Genomic DNA, 27,844 nt, shown 5'->3' with positions numbered 1-27,844 from the left:
CAATGTTCTGATGTGACGTTAGCTAACATTCTGTAGCTAACGCCGGTCCCTCACCAAGATAGCTGCCCAGTTCTCCATTGTTTCTCCTCACACCACAGCTCAATTTCTCTCCGATGGCCGTTATTTCTTCTAATCCTTGGCTGCTCCTGGTCTCTTGGACGCCTAGCAGGCTCATAATTATAAGGTTGTGGTCCGTCATATGCATTCGAATATTCATGTTCAACTTCTTCTGTGTCTTCTGTGTCGAAACTAGCATTGGGATCCATGTTTATTAATACGTTACACCGGCCGCTCTCCCCCTTGTGTCCCCCGTGTTACGTCACACGCGGGAGGTCACGTGCCGAAGCTTTTTTATGCGGAAGTGAACATTTCTTGCAAAAACGACGCCAGATGTCACTGTAGTGTATATTTCTGTATATCTTTTTGAAAATCTAATGTATTCACCATTTTCCTACACATTTATTCACAGGTGTCTTTAACCTGGAAGTTGCTCTTTAAGCATGCAAACAAATGCATTCTCCATATGCACGCACGCGCACTCACAATTGATGCGAACCGGAAACCCATTTCCACTTCTGGCATGCATTCTACTTTCCATTCAATTTCACAAATAGCATGAGGGAGGAAACTTTTTTAATACTCGTCTATTATAGGACACAGAATGACTTCCAATCAATTTTATAGATGGCTCCTCTACAGTAAGCGCCTATGTGTGTGTGTGTGTGTGTGTGTGTGTGTGTGTGTGTGTGTGTGTGTGTGTGTGTGTGTGTGTGTGTGTGTGTGTGTGTGTGTGTGTGTGTGTGTGTGTGTTTAAACATCACACAACAAAACTGGGAAACAAGAGACCAAAGTTACTTAAAAATAATACGTTTTGGAGAGCAAAGAGACAGAGTGTTTGATTTCTAAATGGCTTCGAGCCGTTCGAGGTGATTTTCTCCGACACTGACTCATTGTTATTTGATTCATGTCTGCCTGCTTTTTGAATATCGATCCAGGAACTGGAGGAATGACTCATACTCGGCCATAGAGGCACTGAGTCACTACAGAGAGAGAGTGGAAGCTGGCTCCCGATCTCATCCTGATGCCACCCTGCTTTATGAAAGCCCAGGGGGGGGAGGCCGAGCCAGCGTTTGGCTTAGCAGCAGTAATGACGCTCAAGGACTCAGCTACTTTATCTACCTTATTTTTGGACACATCCACTGTATGCCAAGCCGGGGTCTTTAACTTTTTTGGATTTGTTTGACTGGAACTTTAAGCTTTGATTTAGGATTCAGGCTCTGGGAGAGAGTTGTCCAAAATCATTTTGGGAAGCAATTGTGAAAATTAAAGGGAAACTTTGCCCAAAAGAAATGGGAGGACGTCAAAAGTGGTAATGAATGGAGATTATGTTTGGATTTAACTTGAGAATATCCTCATTAAAACGAAATATTTGCTGAGTATGGTCAGTCAAAGTGTGCAGAAAGCATCATCAAATCAAATCAAATCAAGTTTTATTTATATAGCACATGTTAAAACGATTTTTGGTCGAGCCAAAGTGCTGTACAAGCAATAAAAACACTTTACTACAATAGCAAAACAAAAGACAACAAATTACAACAGCAACAATGAAAATCACACACAGCAGGGAAATGTCAGGAGTCGTGCTCCGCTCGGACTGGAAGACCAGAGAGAAGAAGTGAGTTTTAAGTGTAGATTTAAAATCATCCCCACTAATTGGGACGTGGAGTTATGAAATGTGTTTTTAAGGCTGGTGTTATTTCGTATTCCATAACTGAGAATGCCTAAAAGTGCTATGATGTATGGTCTTCGATGCCAGTTACGTTATCCCCAATGTCCGTTTGGGTCGTAGACTGTCCGCATGTAATCGATAACTTGAGACTGCCAAACTGTTGGTTTAGCATTCCTGGTGACAAACCATACTCCTTTTTCATTCCCTAATCCAGTTTAACTGGTGACTATGCACCTCTAACTGGTTTGCCAAGAAGAAGATAGCACTGAGGAGATTTGCCGTTACTACTTTTCCTGTCATTACAGCTCTTACTGCAGTTACTGCACTTACCACAATTAATATGATCCATCTTTAAATGGCCAAAAAAGACATCCAATTTGCCCTGCAACATTATTTTGAGTGGATAGTCAATATAAAAGCATGGAACGCCCAAACCTCCAGGAAGTGATCCTGGCGTTCAAGCACATTTTTTGCCAAACGTTTGTATTACGACTTCCATGTCAGTCTCTTTGGGCCCAAAAATACTTTTTCATTTTGACTAACATTGGGAGAGATATATCTGTTAATCACCCAGCCACCAACGGCCAGTACGAATGCTTGAATATCTAACATCTCTGTATTTTTGTACTCGGGAATCAAACCATATCGGCATTATGCGCTACAGTACTTAGCAGCTTCCATAGGAATGAACATGAACCTATGTATCCAGCTCTCTTTAGACACCCATTGGAATTCCAGGCAGATGCAGGGCCTCAATTATAGCCTAAATGGAACCGCATGGAAATCAGTGTTGCAGCAGTCTCCAGCAGAATGTGGAAAGACTGTAGGGGTCACAGCCTGTTGTGTCCCTTTGGCACAATAGTTTGATCTAACCCTGGTATGACCATCTCAAAGAAAGCTACCGTGTGCGTTCATAGTAATATAGATGGCATACCGTGTTTTTTTGGTAGTTTAATGTCTGCGTGCATGTGTGTGTGTTCGTGTTTTTGTGTATATGTGTGTTTATTTACAGAATATGTTTGTATGCCAGTCTCTGCATGGGGCTTGATTAGGGGGTCTTGAGAGACGTACAGCTTAATTGAATGGCTAACTTTAGTCCATACAACACACACACACACAAACACACACACACACACACACACACACACACACACACACACACACACACACACACACACACACACACACACACACACACACACACACACACACACACACACACACAGGGGAGAGAGCATAAAGGTCAGCGACCTTCATGAACACCTTTAAAAAGCCTCCATCAAACTGTAATTACCTGTGTTATAGAAGGGAGATTTTATATACTAGAGTCACAAGGACTCGTCTTGCTGTTACTTTATACTAATATCTTAATTCAGGTGCATTATTCAAAATGTAGACTGTATTTTCGGCTGTTAAATACTTTAAAGGTAAATGCCAAAAAGAGATATCCCCACAATAAAGATGGTTGGGTGTGTATGTGCGGCTGTCCTCTCTATTTGTCCTTGCCAGGTAAAGGTCCATGTGATTTCCAGCTTTGAGTTACGGTGCAACATAATCTCTGTCACAGTGCCATAAAGTTAGCCCAGAAGCCACTCCACCCCCTCTAATCCTCTAACCTGTATTCTTACTTTCCCTTTTCACCCGCGTCTTTGCCCTCAAACCTTGCGACAAAACTATTAAAAACACCCCAATTAGCCTTACTTTTGCACTGGGTGACAGGTGCCTTTATAGAGTGGTGCAGTGATGACGTGTTTTTGTAGGACCAACTGAAAGTTAGCCTTGCAAGGGGTTCCTTGTCAAAGAGCCAATGGGATTTTTCCAATGGCATTTTGTAATATTCCAGAAAATAAGCTCTGCCAACACATATTTATGATAATTACACATTTTGTTCATCAGAATAATCCACACTTATTAAAAACACTTTTACAACAGCTGAAGCATAAATCGCCAGAATTATATGGCTAACGATATAAACAAAATCAAGACTGTTCAATGACTTCTAGCTCGCTAACTAGCTCATTTTAAGCATATAACTCTTAAACTGAAACAGATTTTAAAAAAAATCAGTTTAAGAATTGTTAAAAAATGTCTATAGTTGTAAGAAGATAGCTAACGTAATGCTACAGTATAAACAAACTATATGACGGTAACATGACTTCACGTCACCACCGCTAAGCTAAAGGCAGCTAATGTCCGCCTTCATTATCATTAGCCTAATTTAGCCACTCGTTAGCAAGCGTTGTTTTTATGACACATAGAAACTTCGGACATTTATCATTAGGGTATTCACTGACACTAACTAATATTGGGTTAAGGACTCATTCCTACACAGTTTTCTCAGCAACGTTTACTAAAAACTACAGTGCCCTGCTGCCTTTGGAAATGAGATTCTTGAAAAATATTATACACACTTCTGAACCCATTATTGGAAAGATTTACATCTTCAGTTTGAATTAAATTTAGACAAAAAGCACTTTATTAAATAGAATCCTAATAACAGTTATATTGACTCATGGGAATGTTTCCTCTTTTAGTTAGAAAACTATGATTTGGGCGTCTCAGTACCTCAGACACATGATCAGGGAATCATTGCAGCGTTTATCTGGTGTACAATACCATTTCATTCACATTGTCCTATAGACAAAGCTTCTCTCTTTATGTGGAGTCAGTTCAGTGTTTAGTTCAAAAACATTTTATGTAAATGATGTTTTTGCATGTGGGCCATTTGTTTACAATCTGATGTATTCATCCACATAGACACACAAAGGGTCTATTTTTATCTATCTAACTGCATCTTTTGTTTTGATGAAAACTTTATTGAAGCTTGTGTGCTCACTTTGCTTTAACCTTGTTTCTTACTACATTTGAATATGGATATTTCCCAGCATCCTCTTAATGAGCTCCTTTTCTGTTTCATTTCTCTCTGATTTCTCTCCCGGTCTTTATGCCTATCCTTCTCCTCCCTTCGCTTTAACCTCCCCATGTCTCCTTCTCATAATGATCTGCCAAAACCCTCTTCCCGGCATTTTTTTTCGTACCTGCAACATTTCATTTGACGGCTTGTTGTGGTTTACTAATTAGCAGAGATGTACTTGATTGATTCCCTGTATATGATAACAGTTACACATGTAAATTATCATTGACAGGCAACCATATACTTTAGTGAGGACTTTTAGACTCCATACTGTTTAGCATGTGATGAAAGAATAACCTTCTCCTAGGGGGATGTTATGTCTTTGGCCCAGTTAGTCTGTTTTGCAATTCGTCTACCGCAGCAGGATTACGGAAAGCCAACTTGGCCAGTTTTGATGAAACTTTGTTGACAGGGCCAAGGAAGAACCCTTTATACAAATAATGTCTACTTTTGTTAGCTTGCAAGATATAGCATGTTTACTGCTTTAATGGGATGTCGGAATAATCTGTGAAAATGTGTTACGGAATGGAAGAATTCCTTTGATCACTCCCTCAAGTTGGAACCTAGAAACACAAAACCAATGTATTGTTTGACGCTCTTAGCAAATACATTCAATATTATACACAATTTCTTAGCAGTACCCATGTTCAACCAATAAGCTACTATCATTCATACAGCCCAATATCACAAAGTGTCCGTTCCTCCGTCTTAATTCCACTCATTTCATTTTAAATAAAAGATGTGTGCTTTTTAATCCCAGCTTGTAACTTGCAATTCGACAGAACATTTATTTTTCCCGTCCACCTCTTTATGTCCATCAGCCATTCTCCCCTTGGCCTTCCTGCACCTCTTATTCCCTCCACTGAACCGTGAAATGACGTGTTTGCTAAAATCTCGTTTGTTTTTATAATGTGTCCAAAGCACTGTCACTTTGGCCGTCTAGCCGTTTCCGTCAGTACTTCGAGAAAACCCCGCCAGTGTCTGTATCTCCTGTTTCACAGAGTTGTTTGTAGGGTGCATTTCCCATGGCACCCCAAGGATCCTGCTGCAGCATCGCATTTCAAAGGCATCTACTCTCTTTTCCATGTTGGTGTTCTACATCCAGGTTTTGCAAGTAATGGGTTTGTCAGTTTACATTTTTGGGTAGTGTTGGAAATGTCCTCCATACCTTTTTAAGCTTTGTAAGCTGAGCTGTAGCATTGGCCAATGTTCTTCAAGTCTGAGGTGCACTGCTTGTTTAACATCTTCCCAGAATCAAAACCTTACCCATAATATTCATGTGGAATATGACCAAAATAACCAGATTCAACTCAGTTTAAAAGCTCCCATAAACAGCCAATGTAGTATTGATCAATAAACATTTAGTCAATGACAATAGCTCCAGTCATCAGTGTTACTCACTGATATGGGTTGGGACATACACAGTGAGAGCCAGGATCAGGAAGTGACCCCTGTGGTGCTGCAGCAGCAGGTGACCTCACCGTGACCTTTGGCTACTGCTCACCCAGAAGTCTGTGTGTGTGCACTTAACATATCAGCGGTGGGTTAGCATGATTGTTCGTGTGATTACAAAATAAAACGTGTGTGTGTGTGTGTGTGTGTGTGTGTGTGTGTGTGTGTATGAGTGTGTGTGTGTGTGTGTGTGTGTGTGTGTGTGTGTGTGTGTGTGTGTGTGTGTGTGTGTGTGTGTGTGTGTGTGTGTGTGTGTGTGTGTGTGTTTGTGGGCAGGTATTAACATTTCCTGGGCGAGTAGTGTTTCACCCGCCGGGTCCTCTGAGTCTTTAAAGGCTCTTCAGGCTGTATTTAGATGAACAGTTTGTCCCGTTACACACACAGAAGCAATGTCGGGTTATCTATCAAACGACTGGATGTTGGACTTCCTTTTCTTGTGCCTCTACTGATGGGATTTGTAGTTTTTAACGGCTGGGCTGATGGGGGAGGAAGCTGCGCCGCTGACTCCCTGTCTGTGAGTACCGTGTGCAGCCGCAGCAGATGATATGAAAGGCTTTTAATATCACGGGAGGGTAACCAGCTTTATTGATCAGGGCAGGTTGACGGACCGGGCAGAGGTTTAATGTGAGAGTGACATTTTTGAACTCGTAGTCCAGTATGTTTTCGTCAATACTCTGTATTATGTTAGTTAAGGTCAAGAGTATTTTTTATTTTCTTACTTGATTTTATTAACTTTGTTCATTTTGGATTGATTGTCAAATGACTGTTGGCAGTTATATTTGGCATCTACTGTAAACTGACTCATATGTTTGATTTCATCACTTTTTTCATATTTAAAGGGGATCACTTTCACTTCTAAACATCTCATACTTTATTATTTCTTCTCCTTTTACCCCATCTACCTCTTCTTTCCTTTACTCCACCCTCCATTGGTTCCTATCTCCGTAGTCCTTTAATGCTGGGCAGTGTTACTGTAAGAACATTTTAAAAGCTTGTAAAGTGGGTTTATTTTTTATTTTATTTTGTTCTCACACCAATTGTTTCCTTTTCTCCTTTACTGCTCTGTTCTTATTCCCTCCTCTCCTTGATTGCTTCCCTATTTTGTCTATTTGTCTCTACTCACCACATCTCTGCTCCATATCTGGGTAATTCTCCACACCTCTCCATGTTTTTCTTCCTTTCTTATCACTTTCGCCTCACTCCTCTCCTCTTTCTTTACTCAGTATTGTCTCTTTGGTCTGTTTCCCCTCTATTTGCTCTCTCCTCAATCTCAATAGTGTGAAATCCAATAAATCAACATACTGTAGCGACTCAGATAAAACCAATACTCTTCCCCCTCTCTTTCTCTTATTGATTTGAAGAGTTCTGCAAAGCGGCCTGAAACAATAGCGCACACAAAAAACAAAACACACACAAATAGCACAGAGAACATTTTATCGACTGGCCTTCATGCAACAATTGTCTCCTTCGCTCTCTAGTTACGCTTCCCTCTCATTTATTTATTATTTACAATCAACATTCCTATCTAGTTTTTCTCGCATGTGATCATCCTTTAACTTGTGGGATTCAAAGTTGATTGAATTCCTATGGAATGCTTATACTATTGGATCAAAAGAGTGGTTTGGAGTCATGATCTCAATCCATTTCTTTACAGGAGATGAACAATTTGTATTTCTAAACACATTTGTTTTTTATTTTAGTTTGTCAATTGGTTTGTCCACACCTTTCGGTCCAACAAAATGTCTTGACAACTATTGGGTGGATTGCCATGACTTTTCTATACACTCGTAATCGGCAAAACCTTTGTGATCCACTTTCTATGATTTTGATATTTTTGGTTAGGACTAAAATGACTGCTACTTGCTTTAGATGAATTGCGATTAAATGTGGTACAGAATTACAGGTCCCCAGAGGATGAACCGTAATGACTATCTTGATTATCTGGAATTTAGATGTTCCTTAACTTTCAATAATATATTTTTCCATTTTCACTGTTTAGGGCTGCTTTATTGTGTCGAGAAAATCATAATCAAAATGATTCATTGGCAATTTTTAGATCACGGTCATTTAACACAATTGCTCATTGACTCTAGAAACATCATACATTTTAAAACCTGTTTTATTGTTTTTTACTGTCTGTTTTTAACTTGACATGCTATTTTGTCAATACATAAATAAAACAAATCAATAAAATATCACTATATATATCTACACACATATATTTAAATATAAAATACATAAAAACAAAAAAACAATTATGTCATATTGTACAGCGACTGCATACTGTAAACTACTAAATGCAATATTCTGTTTGATTTATAACACAAGACATAACAAGAGCATAATGGTGTAACTAAATGCAAGTAAATAATAGTTGTATCTCCATTATTCTGTATAAAAGACAGAGGCCAACATTTTAAATGTTAATAAAATGTAATTAATTGCTCAGCCATAGTTTGGCTTACAACTAAACACCAGCAAAATTAAAGAAATTCCCCTCAGCCTCAGCTTAACTTCACTCTTGATGCTTATTACAGTAGTAGCTAGTGATGGGAATCACGGCCCTTTGAAGGGAGTCGGATCTTATGGCTACGTTCAAAAGAGTCGTTCAAAAGAGCAGTTTTTTTTTCAAAGGGCGGGGTTAATAGGTTTATCTGCAAAATAATCACCAGGATAATGATTGACTGTATTGTCAGAAATCTACTCTTACTCACAGAAAAAATGAATAACTTGCTTCATCTCTCAGCCAGCCAAACTACTACTCAAGCAGGATGTGTACATTTGCATTCAGGAAAGCAAGTTCCTTTAAATGCGAGTGGATTTATGGCAGGCAGTGAACCAACGATAAAAAGAACGGCTCTCACCAAGTACGACTCGGTTCCCTTCGTTCATACCAAAGAGCCGTTCAAAAGCAGCATTCTAACACCTAAATAAAGATGTGAACATGGTCAACGTCAATTATCAGTATGTTATTGTGAGCATATTAGCATGTAGCATCTGGCTCAAATCATGGCGATGCTAAAGTAAAGCTTTACATGGTCACACCATGTCTGAAGTACGCTCATACTATGGCCATGTGATGAGTCAATGTTTCTCAACCAACAAGAAAACGTCAACTCGTAAAGACTGGCCACCGTCCTAATCGCAAGTGTTGACACGAAAAGTAGTAGTGTTAGCAAACGGGCTAACAGTACTACTCGCTGCATTTCGTTCTCTCAGCACTTGTACTCTGTGAGCATTGACAATAACGTTGAATCGTAATAAAAAATCAAAAGTAATTTAATCTAATCTACTCTAATGTAATTGTATCTACTGTAATGTGCATTGTCTCCTTAATGCTTATGGATCAACTGATTGTACAAAGTAGGGTTAGGGTTAGGGTTTCTATGAGTCGTGTTTGTGTATTTGCTCATTGGCTCAATACTAATGTGTTTCCTTCTACTTGTTCTGTCTTCTAGAGGTATCCAGCAGCAGTTGTCCAGCTACAGGGAGACGGTGATCCGGCAGGCCACGGTGGCGGCAGGCTCAACCGTTCACCGGGACGACGCCCCAACCTGCGGCATCTGCCACAAGACCAAGTTCGCAGACGGCTGCGGGAACCTGTGCTCGTACTGCCAGACCAAGTTCTGCGCCCGCTGCGGGGGGCGAGTGTCGCTGCGGTCCAACACGGTAAGAGAGGCCAGAGCTGGGGTGACGTTGGAGCACAGTGTGTCAGCGTAATGGCGCCTGTGAAATCATAAATGATCATATCTTTATCAAATGATATCATATAATCAATTTTTGGCGAATTTGGGGGGCTTAGATTTCCTCTTATTTTTGTGCCTATTTTATCCTCTTTTTTCTTAGCCTATGTACCATGTGTTGGAGTGCGAGCCAATAGAAGCGTGAGTGTAACATAGTGATGTCATCATGTTAAATAATTAAACATCCAATGGAGGCGTTTCAGGCAGGGGGGGAGTGTGTGGGAGAGAAACTCCCTCTGGAGGGAACACGTGGATTTTAGCCTCTGTAGACCATTTACATGCACAAAAACCTATACAACACACTAAAGGAAAAGGAGAACCCCAAGAAGCATAATAGGGCCTCTTTAAACTAAAAGAAACGTTGTAATACTGCTAGTGATCTCCATCCAAGGGAATACAGTGACTTTACTTTTGTATCACCTAATCCAGTTACATGTAATCCCTCTCAAACCTTGTTAATAAACTTCTCACACATGCAACTGTGTCTGATTCCGCTATATGATGGTCTCAGGTATAGGAACTCAGGTGGAGGTGATGAGCCATGAAGCATACTCTAAGTGTGACCTAATGTGTGAAAAAGCAAGTGTATAGTTTGCTCTGCATGTGTGTTGATATATACTGTGTCAACACTGTGTGTGTTACTGTGTATTTATGTGTGCCTCCACCCTTGTGTGTGAATGCGTGTACATGTGTGTGTGACCAAGGCATGAGCTGGTAAAGGTTAATTGGGCATTACACTGAGTTGTGGACGGAGGGGGTGATCTCCCACTCTGCCTCTTTCTCCCAGGGGTCCGGAGGTGCCCTATACACACACAGCAGGGGGGAGGTGTGTGTGTTGGCATCGGTAGACAAGTCTTCCTCTGAAATAAGTGACGTCCCCCTATTCCACCCATTCCCCACCCCTACATCGCCAGTTTGGCATTTAATGACACACACACACACACACACACACACACACACACACACACACACACACACACACACACACACACACACACACACACACACACACACACACACACACACACACACACACACACACACACACACACACACACACACACACACACACACACACACACACTTCTGCCAAAGCCTTCCACTCTCTGTTCTAAACTCTAACTTCTCATGCTTGTCATTTTTACATTTCTATGTGTTCATTATACTTAAAAATAAACAACATTTTAATTAGTGAGATTTAGAGTTCTCCTGCTCACAGTGACTACATTTGGCAGGATGCATTGCGTGTGAGCTACTGAGGCCGAGCCAACACAAAGTGTAGTTGATGTGCACTTATGCAGTCACTGTAATCCTTTACAGCTCGAAATTAACACGACAACAACGTTTTATTTTATTCCACATAGAGTGGTAAAGTAATGAGTCTTAAAACCTAAAAAGACTTAGCATTTTACCACATCCGGTTCCTGCGTCTAGTAGTCAATGTTTTTTTAACGTGGTGATAAGATCTGCGATTAACACAAGCTTAAGAGATTTTCCTGTTTTGCCATACGACATAAAATATGTCAGGATAAACACTCCACTGGTGAATGTCCACATGTGTCATAAAAACAATGGTTGCTATGAAGTTTCTAAATACTTAACGCCATCATGCCGAAAGAAGTAAGCCTTTAGCTTAGCGGTGGTGACGTGAAGTCATGTGACCGTGATGTACTTTGCTTTGTACTTCTGCCGATTCCATTTAAGCTTAAAAAATCACAAAGTGGTGTTGATTAGTAAGATTAGCCCTGCTGGTTCTAGTTTAGTATCAGGATCCTGAAGAGAGTCTCCAGCACACCTTTGTTCGACTGCCGAGTAAAAATGTAATACATAGAAATGCACACCAGCTTTCTGTCAGAAACAGCATCTAACCTAAAATAAAATGCTCACTGACATTCGTTGCAGCAGAATGATTTAGTTTCTGTTGGCACTGGAGCACAATCTGAGCAGTGGCACCACCTGTCGGGGTTTGCTCTCGCAGATCAGGTTCTAAGGGTTCGTCAGCCAAAACATTAGAGTGTATCCTTTTCCATAACATCCCCATCCTTCATATTGTGGTATGCCATTTTCTCCTGGTTCAAAGGCAACGAGTTTGCAATACAAAAGAGAACAAAGAAATGCAGTTTTTGAGCGGCAGTCATCAAATGTGGATGTCCAATTAATGATCTTAATGGTAGTTTTTTATTATTATTTAAAATAAAAATTGTTTATTAATAAAATTATTGAAAACTGAGATACAGTATCTATGTATGTAAAAAAAAAAGCTTCTTATATTTACATTAATATTCTCTATTTTATTGGACATTTTACTTTAATTTATTGTATCTATATACATATATTTATTTAATCTTATGTTTTTGTTGTAAATTCTTACTCTAAGAGAGCATAAAACCCATTTCACCCAGGATACATTTAGTTTTCTGATTCTGCTTATTACATTGTTCACTGTAGGGCTGTCGTATCATTACCATGCTTTCAGATATCATCTTTGCTCACCTTCTCTCTGTCTTTCTTTTCATTTCACATGGATGGCTGACTGGGCTGCAGGAGGACAAAGTGGTGAGTTTCTTTTCAGTTTCTGGACTACATAACTCTGCCTGCAACCTTTAAGACAATCTTTTTGAATGTGTCCAGACAGTGTGTATGTGTGTATCATTCTCTCTGTCCGTCCATGTGTCTATTATTTTCACAAGCCGAACAAGATGAATAAGAAGAGGCAGTAGTAGGTAGCAAAAGCCTTAACAGTTTAAAACATAATTCCTTTAATAAATAAGGGACAAGACTTGTTCTGCAGATAGATATGACCCATATAGACCCTTGATTCTCCTGAGCAATTGTCTGTTCTCCTTAGCAGCGGTCTGTCAGCGAAAAATGAACAACCTCTGACATGTTAAAATTGACCAATCAGAATCGAGTATTCAACTAAGCCATGTAATTAGATACTTTAATCATTTCCAAATAAATCCATTCCCTAGACTAAAGTCATTCTGAGTATGCATTAGATGCAGGGAAACAATCTGGACCTCAGATATAGACAAACACATTCAACATTATTTTGGGGTAAGCTGTACCTTGAATTTCAGCCATTTATACAGTCTATGATTTCTGCAAGCAGCTTGTTTGAATGGATCTGAAGACTTTCCCATACCGTTGCCTTCGAGATGAAATCTAATTTGCTGAGAATCTTGATTTTTTTTCATTCATGCATGACAGTCATACTCACAATCTTGGGCGGTTAGCTTTGTTGCTAAAAGTGTTACATTACTCAAAATATTCAGTGGTCGAGTTCTTTAATGCCTCAACTATTAGAGAAAATAACTGAATGGAAATTCATTTCTGGTTCTCAAAGCTTTGAAAGAATTGTGAAATCAAGTTTGCCTGCTAGGGCAGTGTTTCTCAAACCTTTTCATACCAAGGACCACTTAACCAATAAAAAAACACTCGCAGACCACCTAACTCCCCAAATATGCAGAAACAATAGGCCTGCTTATCATTCCAACAGTTTATAACAAAATGCAAATTACACTGCATGGAGTACGACACAAACCTTCGCTGTGGATTTGAAAAACAAAATACAATAAAACTATGGTTGCAGGCCCAAGTTTAACTCTCTGAGGCCTAAGCCATTTTTTCACATGTTAGGCTCGCCTGGGCTTTTTTTGTAAAAATGCTATTAAAACATGAACCTTGGTGACCATCGGGCTGGCCTGCATGGTCTGCCTACAAAACAAAAATAAAAAAACGTTTATGCAGCCTCAACAACAACCTCTGATCATTAACAGACTTCATACGATGAAGCTTCATTGGATGCATATATTAGATATATAATCTCTATATAACTCCTAAAACATATAAATCTAATTTAAGCATGGATAAATGTTCTTAAAATACATCCATTGTTTGTTCTATATGCTTCTTGAAATACAAATAAAAAACAGTTTTTCTAGAACAGATTACAAATCGCCTGGAAATAGTACAAACAAGTGGCAACATGTGTGACGAAGGTGTTGCACTGGGCTATATCATGCATTCGAAAGTCAAGCTCGCTCCATTGCGGAGATATTCCCGCGAGAGTGTGGACAATTTAAATGTATTTCAAAAGTGAAATGTTACTAATATACTCACGGACCACTAGGGGGCGCTAACGGACCACCAGTGGTCCGCGGACCATACTTTGAGAAACACTGTGCTAGGGTAATGCAATGAACACTTAAATGTACAGCAATTATAAGGTTGGACCATTTCCGGAACTTTTGAATAAATTGGAAGTTTATTATCAAACACACGAATGTTCGCTTTCTTGCAGATAGTTAGACCAGAAGATTGATACCATTCTATGCTAGCTTGGCTTAGTAAAATGACTGGAAAAGGGGAGAAACCGCTTGTCTAAATCAGTAAAAAGTTTGGTAAAATAACCACAATCCAAACGTAACATCTCGTTTGTGTCATATGTTAAAAAAAAAAGAACTGTAAAAACTAGGGCTGTCAGTCGATTAAAATATTTAATCGCGATTAATCGCATGATTGTCCATAGTTAATCACGATTAATCGCAAATTAATCGCACATTAATCGCACATTTTTTATCTGTTCTAAATGTACCTTAGAGGGATATTTTTCAAGTTTGTAGTACTCTTATCAAAATATGAGTGGACAAATATGCTTTATATGTTTGTTTATTATCATTTGAACAATGACAAAAATTCTCATGAATATTAAACACAACAACGTCCTCTGAACATTACAAATATTCGCCTCAATTCAACCTGGAACCTCTCTCATACAATACAATAATACAATACAAAGTGTGTGTGTGTGTGTGTGTGTGTGTGTGTGTGTGTGTGTGTGTGTGTGCGTGCGTGCGTGCGTGCGTGTGTGTGTGGAGAGAGACACTGTGATGGATCGTTGGAGCTATGTGCAACTCAAGGCATATGCTCGAACAGGAGCTGCCTGGACGCTGCAATCATGTTGCGCGCACTATCCGTGCTGAGTGTGCTGACTTTTCGTACAATGTCTCACTGTCTGGCTACCTGCATAAAGTCAAGTGCTCGGTGCAGTTGTCGGCGAAATGTCGCTCCTCTGTTTTCATTGAAACAGCTCCTTATATCCGTTAGCGCAGCTAGCTAGCAACAGATGCTAACAACAGCAATACATGTAAGGTGTGCCCGTTCTCTCTCTCTCGCTTGCTCTCGCCACACATACACACACCCTCCCGGTCCTCCCGATGGCCAGTCGGTGCCTGGAAGTGTGGTCTGCCGCAAGCGGACGGCAGGAGCGGGGCTGTCAGCATCAGCTTGTAGATGATATTTTAAACTCGATGCGCTCTGAAACTACGGGGCGGCCGAGGACAAAAGATACACATGCGTTAATCGCGTTAAAATAATTAGTGGCGTTAATTTTTTTTTAACTTGACAGCCCTAGTAAAAAAATATACTGTGTATTGTGCTGTTGTTTACGACAACAAGAAATATTGCTGTGCCTGCTGGTTGTATTAAAACCAGACCCCAGCACCAAAGCAAACCCCAGCTTATGTAACCTGTTTCATGGTAGCACATACAGTTACCAGGAAGATGTTCTGATGGAGGACACATGTTAAATTAACCCTATCTGTCCTGTTTCTTTGGGTTTTGTCACGCCTACGTTTTTTGGTGTGTTGGCCTGCTTCATCATCGTGGAAAAGATGTCCTCTGTCCTGTGGCCTGGTTAAACGAGAGTTAAGCGTAATCGTCCGATATGATACTGCTGGAGACGCGCTCCCAGCGGACATGCCTTTAACACCTTCCTCTGCTTGTGTAGTTGTGTCAGGTTTAGAACCTTACTTGGCCTTGGCGGCCTTCCCTCAGGGCAGCTGCCAAACCGGCACTTTGATGATACTTGGCTGGGCTTGAACGCCATGGCTGTCCAAGAGTGCTTTGGTGTGCTGTACATAGCAGCCTCACTCCCTTGCTACAGCTCGGTACAACAATCACTGGCTCTTAAGAGGAAGGCTTTGGCAGAAGGGATGCCCTATGTAGCACTGGCTGTATAGCTGGACATGGATTAATTTAATTAGTTGAGGATTGATTAATGTTTTCTGGCACAGCGGTGCAAAAGTGCAAAGTTATCCTGCCCACTTTCTCCACTCAAACTAACCACTTAAGTTAAAGTGAAAGTGTTTGGCCTGTGTGAAGCCTCAGTCTGTTTCGTCTTGTGCAGTTTTTTGGGGAAAGTAACTGGGAAGATGTTGCACAAAATTCTATAGTGTAAGTTGTACTTTATTCTAATAACCACCCTGAGGCATTTGACATGGTGATCTACAATCTAAAGTAAACATTTAGGGGTCATACAAATGCTTAATGCTTAATATACACAGTATATACACACATGAACAGAACCTACACACATTAGGTCTGAATACACACATGTAAAGACACATACATTTTTTTTGGAGAGATGCCATTAGGGAAGAAGCTACAAGATTTTGCCATAGAGAGCTGAAGTCTTCATATCACTTTTTTCTAACTGTTAGCATGAGAATAAGTGTAACGGTTTTTCTGGGGTTTACAGTACAAATATATTTTAGTGGTGGAACATTTAGCAATTTTTTAAGTAACTACAGCTCACATTTTTACTAGTTCAGCAGTGTGTAAAATAGTTAATACAGTATTGGTTTCTTTCTTGTCTGTTACATCCACCCATACTGTCTTCGAAGGTCACATCATCTAATTTAATTTATTTTCCCTAAATACGTTTGTGTAGTTTGACGCTTCCTGTTCTCCTATACATCCATGTCTGGACTAGCTGTGGCTAATTCCCATGGCAGAACTCCCTATTATAATAAACTAATTAAATGTAGTTGGTTTTTTTTTTTTATACTTACGAGGACATACAGAGTTTACTATACAATATTGTCCAAGGTTATGTTCCTGGATTTAATTTATTTATAACAAAAGTTTCGGCACATTGAAAAAAAGAAAAAAAACAAGTTTTCTTCACTAAATGATCTTGTCTGAATGAACTCTAAACAGTGAGCTGTCTTGCTCTTCCAAGAACATTTTTGAAAGTCGATGACAGAGGGATAGATGAATGCAGTTTTAACAAGCATAATAAACCATGTGGAGCATGCAGCCCATAGTGTGTTCTGATAATGATATTCAGGGCTCGTTATCCGCATTGTGTTTCTTCCCCCACTGTACCTCAATGTGAAATGGTTTGAAGTCATGATAGGAGACTATAAAAGAGTGTTGTGTGTTAATTTCACCAGCACGCACACACACACCTTTACTCTCTAATTTTTATGTCCAGGGCTGTATTTCTGTGAAGGGTTCTGCTTTAATGTGGCTATAACTCTGCTGCTCAGCACGGGCCGATAGCTGTTTTTAGACCAGGTCTGATTCTGAATTACTGGCCTGACTCCCCTTATCTCTGTTTTTCTCAAGATGATCCGTTGGTTTTATAAATGTCCTTTGTTGGAACAGAGCCTTTTACTTTGAAAGGATATGTTAAAGTGAATCCCAGTAGGGTACCACTTTACAATAAGACTACCCTTATAAAGGATTCAAAAAGGGTTTATAATTAGGTTATTAATTAGGTTGTAAACACTTTATTAATAATTAAGAGCCATTTATAAACCAACATAACATAACATATTTTTCATACATCACCTATGGCTAACTATTTGGCAAGATGACTAAGCCTTATATTGGCACTAGCTTACTTCGTCTTCTTCCTCAGCCACCATCCTTGGTATCTGTTGTTCACTGAGTTGATTCTCCCCCCTTCCATCTTGATGTTTATTGGCATCTCTTTATGAACATTTATTTATGAGTTACTAACATTTGTAACCGCCAAAAGGGAGCCTTGTAAAGTGTTAAACAAATCGCCATTTATTAATGAGTTACTACCATTCATCATTTGTTTAAGTTATATTAAGCCTTAAAGTTATGCATAAATTAGGGCGTGGTCACATTGAGTGACAGTTCTTTCCGGTGACTGCTGCTGTTAGCTTTCTGCTCTGCTAGCAGCTCTGTGATGCTACAGGGACTCAGCCTGCTCAGTTCATCCGGGGAACATAACTTGAACTTGGCCGTGTTTGTTGTCCTGGTACCTTGTGGACTATTCTTCATGCTTATATCTGACTATTGTGACTCGCTCCGCGTTTAAAACAGACGGTGCATGAATGCGGTTTTGCGGTAAGTGAAATTTGAGTACTTTATTTATGTGTTGCTTATGTTTTGAGTCAGCTAACGTTAATGAATGTTAAGGCTTGGGTTAGCATGTAAGCAAGTTGTAGCTACATCTGTGCTAACAATGCTAATCGTAGCCTCCAAGTTAAAATCTAATAGAGCAGTGTTAAGCATTGAGTGGGATAATATTTTAGAACAAATCCTTGTAAGTTAGATAGATATTTTATTAGGTATGAATTAGGTATTAGGTAAGTTTATGCATCGCTAAGGTTAATTTAAATTCGATATGATCAATTATGTAGACAAGCTAACGTCAAAGTAGTGTTGAAAAGCTATGTAGTGTATGTGAAATTAACCTCACAATAAGATGTGTGTATATTACAAATAATAATGTCATATTTCAAGATGATTACTTAGATATTACAATATGGTTGGTTGAGCTGGAGTTCCTTATTGAGGTTACACGTTAATGTCACGGTCATATCTGAAGAACGAACCAAAAACTTGTTATTTGTATTAATTGTATTACCAAATTGGTATCAAATAAATAGTAAGCATTGGTAATAACAATGCTGATAAAGTAAACTATTTAATTTGAGTATTTGTGTCTGGGAGAAGGTACTGTACACAGTTCCTATGTTCGGCAGTTAGAGACTGGGCTTTCTTGTACAAGAGAATTAGAAAAGAAAAATCAATGTGGACCATTACTGTATAATTATCCTTAAATTATGTTAAAAAGTAGTGGCAAGTATGGCATTTTGAAACATGAAGTGCAACAATGTTTACTGTATTTGTGTGCATTTTGTCGTCAACTAAAATTATGTTATGATTTATTTTGTGTTAGTATGCACGTGGACGCTTTGGACATACCTGGAGAACGAAGAAATGGGTCTTCGGAATGATGAGAGTTAAAGACAAAAGGCGGAGACTAGTGTTGAAACTAGTGGAGAAACGATCAAGATGCCACCTTGTCCCTCTGATTAGACGGCATGTTAAGTCAGGAAGTAGCATTATTAGTGATGAGTGGAGCATACAGGAGAGTGCTGAGTAAAATGGGGTACAACCACTACACCATAAACCACAGCAGGTGGTTTGTGAACCCCCAGACTGGCAGTTATACCCAACATAATGAAAGAGCTTGGTCGACCGTCAAAGGACATGTCCGCAGACTGAGAGGAAACCGTACAGAGAGTTTGTTGGATGAACACCTCCAGGTTCTTGAATGGTCACGTTGGCTTGGCTCTGCTCACCCTGATGGACTGCTTGGACGCTTGTTCAAGGATATACACAAAGCCTTTCCAGTATCAGTACCACTATTTCTTACCAAGTCTTTCATTTATCTCTGAGAAAAGCTTTCATGTTTAAATATGTGTATCAGTCATACTAAATAGTCATTATTTTGAGTCCTGATTTTCTTCATGTGTGAATACAATGTTTTGCTTGGTTCTGTTGCATCTTACTTTGCATTTCATGTGAAAAATGTGTTTTAGGTCAGCGTGAATGTTATAACTCATTCATAAATTGACATGTGTTTTAAACTTAAAAACAACGTACTCTTTCAGTAGTTATTGTCAGGATCTCGACACAAACTGATGAACCCATTTTAATATCACAGATCAGGTAATCCCTCTTAACAGAGTAAGTACTGGAAATAACAAAAGGCGCTCACAAGGTGGAAAAAACTAGGCACAACAAAAAGAGAACTTAAGAAAAACTTAAGCCTACAAAATTAACAAAAGAAACAAAACCAGACGAACTGACACAGGACAGGGGAGAGACAGGACTGTTTAAACATGAGGTGAGTGGGAACAAGTGGAAACAATCAGGGGGGCGCAGACACTGATGATGGCGGGAAAAACACACAAGGGGAGGAAGAAACAGGGCCTGAGATGAAAGAGGTAAGTACAAAATAAAACAGGAAATGACAGACAAAATACATAAACATAACTAACACATTTGACGAGACACAACAGTTATAAATGGTAGTGACTCATCAATTGTCACAAGTTAGACACATCTATTATTGTTTGTTTGGTTTGGCTCATCTTAACTCTCCTGTCATTTCAGATCCCGCCTTCCTCCAGGCCCTTGTAATCAGCTCACTTCCCTCACCTGGTCTTCCCAGCCCTTCCCCTCACCTGTTACTCATTCCCTCATCACCCCACAGTATTTATACCACCTCACTATCACTTGTCCTTTGCCAGATTGTCTTGTCGTTTCCGCAAAGCTCTCCAGTGAGTGTTATTCTCTAGCCTAGATTTTTGTCCTGCCCGGTTTTTGACCCCTGCCTGCCTGTATTCGGATCTCGAGTTCCTGCCTGCTCCCTGTCCAACCCTCTCTCCTAAAAATTACATTCCCACAGAACTAAACTGCATTCTAAATTACGTTTAGCTAGAAACGTATTTTCTCCCACGTTACGTTCGTTATGAACGTATCTCAAATACGTTTATTTTCTACATATCTTCTAGAAACATATTTTCTCCCACGTTATGTTTCTTATGAACGTATCTTAAATACGTTTATTTTCTACATATCTTTGCCATTTATTGTCTTGCTTATAATAATGATAACAGTCATTTATAAATATCATTTTGATTAATCTTCAAGCTCTGGGATTTGGATGTTGGAGTGGCAGTGCGCCAAGGTTACACCGAGTGTCAAGCTCTTTGAAATGGAACAAAACCACGGCAGACTATTCAAAACTGGACTCGAACGCCCCCCCAGAACTACACATGCTGGCAATTGTGTTTCGCAGCATGTTCTCTATGGCACGTCTCTAATGGGAATTGTAGTTTTAAAAGACGTTTTCGTTTTTCCCAAAATTAGAAGTTGACAGTATTAAACTGTGTACATCCCTGGTATAGGCGATAGGAAACAAATTGGTGTGTACAAATTTAAAACATGTAATTACTAAATGGGGGGAAATCGCTTGTATCCATAATGGGCAGCATTAATATATACCCACATGACAGCTCATTGTTACTTTGTAATGCTCCACTACAATTCAGAGTCCTTAAATCAGACTTTAGTTACACCTGAGTAAAATTCAGGCAAAGTGATTGTCAAGTGCTAACAATCAGGAGAGATATTTGATAGTTGGTGCTTGAGAAGACTAAACATTTATCTACAGATATCTATAAAGTATATTCATTAATCGTTATTCTCTTCTAATAGTTAATTAAAAAGTAATATAAAAAAAGTAATATAAGTGCTATTTTGCACATCCCTTTCAAGATTTTCAAAGGTTTATTGACATATCATATACACAACTACGGTGTAGTTATGCAATGAATGAAAATCTTGGGTCACAGGTTCCTCAACAGTGAATTACAAGACATCTATCAATATGTGTGTATACCTCCACCATTAAACTGTCATATTCTGCACATTTCTTATACTATCTACATACATAAGAGTATAATTAATGTGTATAATATCAGTTAAAATAAGTGCTTCAACATAGTTAACATTGCAGGAAAGCAATATATTAGACATTAAGCAGTTTGTCAGGCTTAATATTTATCTGTAGATAGATACCCCCAAAGCTTTTTTCTTATTTGAAAGAAGACCTTAACCTAAAGTATTCTTTAATGTGTTAATAAAGGTTAATTAGTTTGTCTGTTTTGCACATCCTCATATTAATATCTTTGTACATCCAGCACTAAACTGTTTTATTGTAGAGATCACTTACAGTATGTTCTTGATTTTTTATATTCTATATTTCTATCATTGACCTTCTACTTTCCCCCTATGAAAGTATGTACTCTTAATATTCTTTTCATCAAATAACATTATTCAACAAAAATAACATTATTCAACAAAAATAATTCAATAACGTGCTTTAACCAGTAGGCGGTGCACACAAGGTACACAGAGCATACTAATAATAACTTTGTATTATTAGTGTAGGACACTTATGTATGTATAACATCTGAAGATATTTAGTTTTATTCATGTTTTTACATAATTTTACGGGATATTGCTATACTATTTCTCATGTTTTACTTCTACACATTAATATCTGATTTCTAAAACATCACAGACAGAAAGGTATATCCGTCATTTGATGGTAAGCTATTGAAATTGTGATTCCATAGATGTGTCTCCCATCACCCAAATCCCTATTCTCTCAACTCAGTATTTACATTCTTATATTCAAAGAAAATCAGTAATATCTTTAAAAACATGCATTGCGGCTAAAACATCCAATCAGCGAGCTGAGGATCTTTCCTAGGTCTGTTTCCGGTATTGTTCCTGTAATGAGAGTTCACATTTATGCTACATTGAAGGGTGGAATTGACTACACATCTTCAGAAACATAATTTGCTTCAGATATAACTTATAGCAAATAAAGTATACAAATATAAGTAATAAAAAGATAAAACACTGGCATGTAATTTACGTTAGAATAAATAGAATGGTTTTGAATAGATGAGAGTAAAATCTACGTCACTTTACAGCCCCGCCCACTTTTGGGGAAACCAACGCTGTCATTTGAACGGCGATCAAGCCTGAAGCCACAGAGATCTTATGTTACTGTCCTTTCTTCTTAGAGGAAGTATAGAAACACGTAACTCTGGATTTATTTTTAATGTGTGAGGTGCAATAAACGACACAGCAGCTTTTTGGCATGTTAAAACTGTTATTTTCTGCCTCGCTCCTGAGAGTAACAGCTGGCGAAATTACAGCCTCGCCTACTGATTTCAAATGTGTGCTCTAAAATGATATTTATAAATGAATATTATCATTATTATAAGCAAGACAATAAATGGCAAAGATATGTAGAAAATAAACGTATTTAAGATACGTTCATAAGAAACGTAACGTGGGAGAAAATATGTTTCTAGGAGATATGTAGAAAATAAACGTATTTGAGATACGTTCATAACGAACGTAACGTGGGAGAAAATACGTTTCTAGCTAAACGTAATTTAGAATGCAGTTTAGTTCTGTGGGAACGTAATTTTTAGGAGACAGGGTTGCCCTGTCTGGTTTTGGTTGCCTGTCTGACGGATTTCCTGGTTTTGACCCTGCCTGTCCCTGACCTGAATAAACGGAACATTCCAAAACACTGGTTGTATCTGAGTCGTGCTATTGGGTTCTGATCTCTACCTGTGATTGTGACAGTACAATCTGGCCAACATGAACCCAGCCGACTCAGCGACAGAACGGCCGACGCAAGATGTCATGTTACAACGCCACGAGCAGCAGCTTACCTTCATGGCTGAAGCTATGCAGGAGATGGCCGCTCGTCACGAACGGACAGGGTTGGGAGGGTTACTTTGTAAATGTAATCAGTTACTGATTACTGAATACATGGCTCTGAAAGTAATCCCAATACAGTTACAGTTAAGTGTCTTAAAAAAGTAACGTAATCAGATTACTTTTAGATTACTTTTGGATTACTTTCTTTTTCCATCACAGATGGGTATGTTTTGGTGTACAGGAGACACAAAAAGCAAAAGGAAACTGTTTTTAGTGTTTTAATGGCTTATCAAGAGCACAACTGAAACATAACATCTGAAACGATGTAACAACATAATAAACAGAACGGGCGTGTCGCCTTCTGTCCTGCAGGTGTTGGCAGGACCTCCTTCACTTCATGAAATCTCTGCAGCACCAGGAGGCAGTGGGAGGGTTAACTCAGCCTCTGAGAAGACGAGCGCGCAGTGCCTTTCACGCACCGCCTTCGACGCACCGCCTTCACTGTGTTTACCTTCAGAATCATCAAAAAGGCTAAAGAGCGGTGTGGCTGATGTGTTTTAACTAGGGCCGGGACTCGATTAAAAAAATTAATCTAATTAATTAGAGGTTTTGTAATTAATTAATCGAAATTAATCGCATTTTTAATCACATATAAATATTTGACCTGAGAACAGTGAGAAGATGTCAATAAAGTGTGCCGTCACACAGAGGTAATTTGAATTGCTTACCGAGGTCCAATGATCCCCAGTCAGGGCAACACATTTGGCTTTCTCCACTAAATTATCTTTATCTTCCTTTTCATTGTCATAAAGCTGCTGGATTCTTTTTGTCACTGTCTTTCTGCATGGCAGCTCATATGTTGTGTCAGACGATGCAATTTGTAGTACCTTTTGCAGCCCCTTATCTTCTACCACTCCAAGTGGTCTACAGTCGAGTGCAATCCAGTGAGCTGGTTATTTTTTCAGACGTGGACTTAGTTATCCTGGCCCTGAAACCAGTCATCTGGTTGAGTGTGGGTTGGGTATGGGTCATACTTGTCAACCCTCCCGATTTTCGCGGGATACTCCCGATTTCATTGCCCTCTCCCGGTTTCCTCTCGGGGTCATATTTCTCCCGCATTTCTGACAAAATCAGATTTACACACGACTGTTTCCACTCGGACTTTAATACAGCTACACCATTGTTTGGTTTCCATGGTAACACGTCTCTTTAGTAGCGCGCAACTCAAAGTCTGAGAGGATGAGGCAGATATTCACAGAAAACAGAACAAGAATCGACAACTACTCTACTCTCTGCTCACTCCTTTCCTGTCAAATGCAGGTCCAGTCCACACATCTGCTCCATCAAGGACGATGCAATAAGCATGTTAATGTTAATCTAACAGCTCCGGCGATCCGGCTATTGTTCACTGTAGTTTGTTGTTGTCTGAAGTCATGAACGTTAGTTGGTGCTCCAGTATAATCGGTACGCCTGAAACTCATCCAGTGAGAAACGTTCCGCAGGGCAAAAATAAGTGCGATTAAAATGCATTTGTGTAATTAATTAATCTTAATTAACGCGTTAAAGTCCCGGCCCTAGTTTTAACTTTTAACCACACACACGTCTACACACACGTCTACACACACGTCTACACACACACACACACACACACACACACACACACACACACACACACACACACACACACACACACACACACACACACACACACACACACACACACACACACACACACACACACACACACACACACACACACACACACACACACACACACACACACACACACACACACACACACACACACACACACACACACACACACACACACACACACGATTTAAACGCAGACTTGTGTTCCTCCATGTTTCGCTGTTATTGTTTCACTGAGCGGACCCGCAAATATTTTTCAAACGCTCCCTTTTTTGGTCCATCTGCGGCGGTAATAGGTTTTGTGCGCTGTGATGATTCGGCTGTACCTTTAGTAATGAATATTAAATGTTGTGAGGAAATCTTTCCACCAATAATTCCAATAAGTAATCCAACATGTATTCACTTCAGGTTTACGAAAGTAACTGTAATCAGATTACTCGTTTTTCAAATGTAACGCGAGCTGAATACAGTTACTTGATTTTTGTATTCTGATTACGTAACGCCGTTACATGTATTGCGTTACAACCCAACCCTGCGAACGGACCTTTGTGAATCTCCGTGATCATCTTCAGAACCTTCCTCCTAAGGTCCAAAGTCCGGATCTAACTCCAGCTTCCGCTAAAGACTGGGGTACCGCCGAATGGGAGAGACAATCCTTTGCCTGCTCGTCTGTAAGCTTATTCTCCGATGAACTGTGTAAAGTCTTTGATCACGCAACACCCGGAAGAGAGGTCGCTCGGGAACTGTTTAACTTGGCGCAAGGCGGAAGATCTGTGTCCGATTACTCCATCGAGTTTTCGTACCATAGCCGCCATAACTGGAATGCTTCTTCAATTCTCGATGCCTTCTACAACGGTCTGTCGGATCGCCTTAAAGACGAACTGGCAGCTCGGGACCTTCCTGCTGATTTAGATGAGCTGGTGGCTCTCTCCATCCGCATTGACTGCCGTCTTCGGGAGCGGAGGAGAGAGAGGGTTTTCTCCGTCGCCCCTCAGGCTCCGCCTCTCCAGTCAGTGCATGCTACTGAACAGGTGAGAGGAGGATTTTCTAACTCTTCTTAACCAATGCAGCTGGGGCGGACCCGGCTCTCCGAGGAAGAATGAAAGCGCCGCCTGCGGGACAACTGCTGTCTTTACTGTGGCCAGGAGGGTCATTTTGCCTCCTCTTGTCCTGTAAAAGGCAGGGCTCACCAGTCATCCAGAGGGCGCTGGTGAGCCGAATTATGAATTTAGAAATGCCCTCTCGACCCCTAATCCATGCTCAGCTGAACTGCTCGGGGAAAATGCACACTGTGGCAGTTCTTATTGACTCTGGTGCTGATGCCAGTCTGTTGGACATAACACTGGCCTTCCAGATGGGACTTGGTTGGGAGTTTTTGGAGAAGCCCATCAATGCTACAGCTTTAGATGGTCGTCTTCTCTGCAGAGTGACACACCGTTCAACTCCTGTTCAAATGAGCATGTTGCGTAATCGCAGCGAAACACTCTCTTTTCACCTTATCCATGCACCACATCAGCCTGTCATTTTGGGGTTTCCTTGGTTAAGGAGGCATAATCCTCATATAGATTGGGCTTCAGGGACCATTAGAGAGTGGAGTGCTCATTGTCATGCTGTCTGCTTAAGATCTAGTTCCTCAATTGATTCCAGTCAGCCGATTACCTCTGAGTGTCAAGACATTTCCGTTGTTCCCAAGGATTACTGGGACCTTAAAGAGGCCTTTAACCAGGTTCGGGCCACCTCACTCCCGCCTCATCGTGTTAATGACTGTCCTATTGACCTGTTACCTGGTACTTCTCCTCCTAGAGGTCGACTTTTTTCTTTATCGGCTCCTGAAACTAAGTCAATGGAGAAGTATATCGAGGACTCTTTGGATGCAGGACTTATCCGGCCTTCATCATCTCCTGCTGGTGCAGGTTTTTTCTTCGTGGGTAAGAAGGATAAGACTCTGCGCCCATGCATTGACTACAGAGGACTAAATAACATCACTGTCAAGAACAGGTACCCCCTTCCACTTGTTTCCTCTGCATTTGAACTGTTACAAGGCGCTACTATTTTTACCAAGCTGGACCCACGTAACGCGTAGCATTTGGTGAGAATCAGAGGGGGGACGAGTGGAAGACGGGATTTAATACTCCTAGTGGACATTATGAGTATTTAGTCATGCCTTTTGGACTCACCAATGCACCTGCAGTCTTCCAGGGGTTGGTGAATGATGTTCTGCGGGATCTACTCAATATCTGTGTTTTTGTATACCTGGATGACATTTTGATTTTTTCCAAGTCCAAACAGGAGCATGTGGTCCATTTTTGCCTAGTCCTCCAGAGGCTCTTGGAGAACCACCTCTTTGTCAAGGCCGAGAAGTGTGTGTTCCACACCACAGAAGTCCCTTTCCTGGGATTTGTGGTCTCCACCGGAAACATCAAGATGGACCCTGACAAGACCAAGGCGGTGACTGACTGGCCACACCCTTCTACTGGAGGTTCATTCGAAACTACAGTTTGCTGGCAGCCCCTCTCACAGCTCTCACCTCTCAGAACATTCCCTTCCGGTGGTCTTCTGTGGCAGAAGGGGCTTTTGGTGAGTTAAAATCACGCTTCACCTCTGCTCCTATTTAGATTTTTCCAGATCCTACTCGGCAGTTTACTGTAGAGGTAGATGCGTCGGACAATGGAGTTGGGGCAGTTCTTTCTCAACGGTCGGCCGAGGATCAGAAGATGCACCCGTGTGCCTTCTTCTTTCGGAAGCTGTCCCCAGCAGAAAGAAATTATGACATTGGAAATAGAGAACTGTTGGCAGTGAAACTTGCCCTGGAAGAATGGAGACACTGGTTGGAGGGAGCAGAGCAGCCTTTTGTGGTCTGGACTGACCACAAACATTTGGAGTACATCCGTTCAGCTAAGCGTCTGAACTCTCGTCAAGCCAGGTGGGCTCTGTTTTTCACGCGCCTTGATTTTTCTCTTTCATACAGACCTGGTTCTAAGAACATCA

General features: G+C 40.2%; 1 protein-coding gene across 25 annotated transcripts in view; it reads left to right on the top strand.

The window, feature by feature from the left end:
• LOC307044420 (regulating synaptic membrane exocytosis protein 1-like) overlaps positions 1 to 27,844 on the top strand; it is a gene marked incomplete at its 3' end in the record, with an annotated part of 141,083 nt that overhangs the window by 15,688 nt on the left and 97,551 nt on the right. For 24 of the 25 annotated variants that reach the window (XM_079689642.1, XM_079689630.1, XM_079689619.1 and 21 more), the window contains exons 3-4: positions 9,554 to 9,764; positions 12,383 to 12,394. In XM_079689642.1, the coding sequence (XP_079545768.1) occupies positions 9,554 to 9,764; positions 12,383 to 12,394 (223 nt within the window). The remainder of the gene's footprint in view (positions 1 to 9,553; positions 9,765 to 12,382; positions 12,395 to 27,844) is intronic. The other variant, XM_079689641.1, reaches the window with a different exon arrangement.

This window comes from Notothenia rossii (assembly GCF_949606895.1).
Source record: "Notothenia rossii genome assembly, chromosome: 6".
Taxonomy (NCBI): Eukaryota; Metazoa; Chordata; class Actinopteri; order Perciformes; family Nototheniidae; genus Notothenia; species Notothenia rossii.
This window is presented reverse-complemented; position numbering and strand designations above follow the sequence as displayed.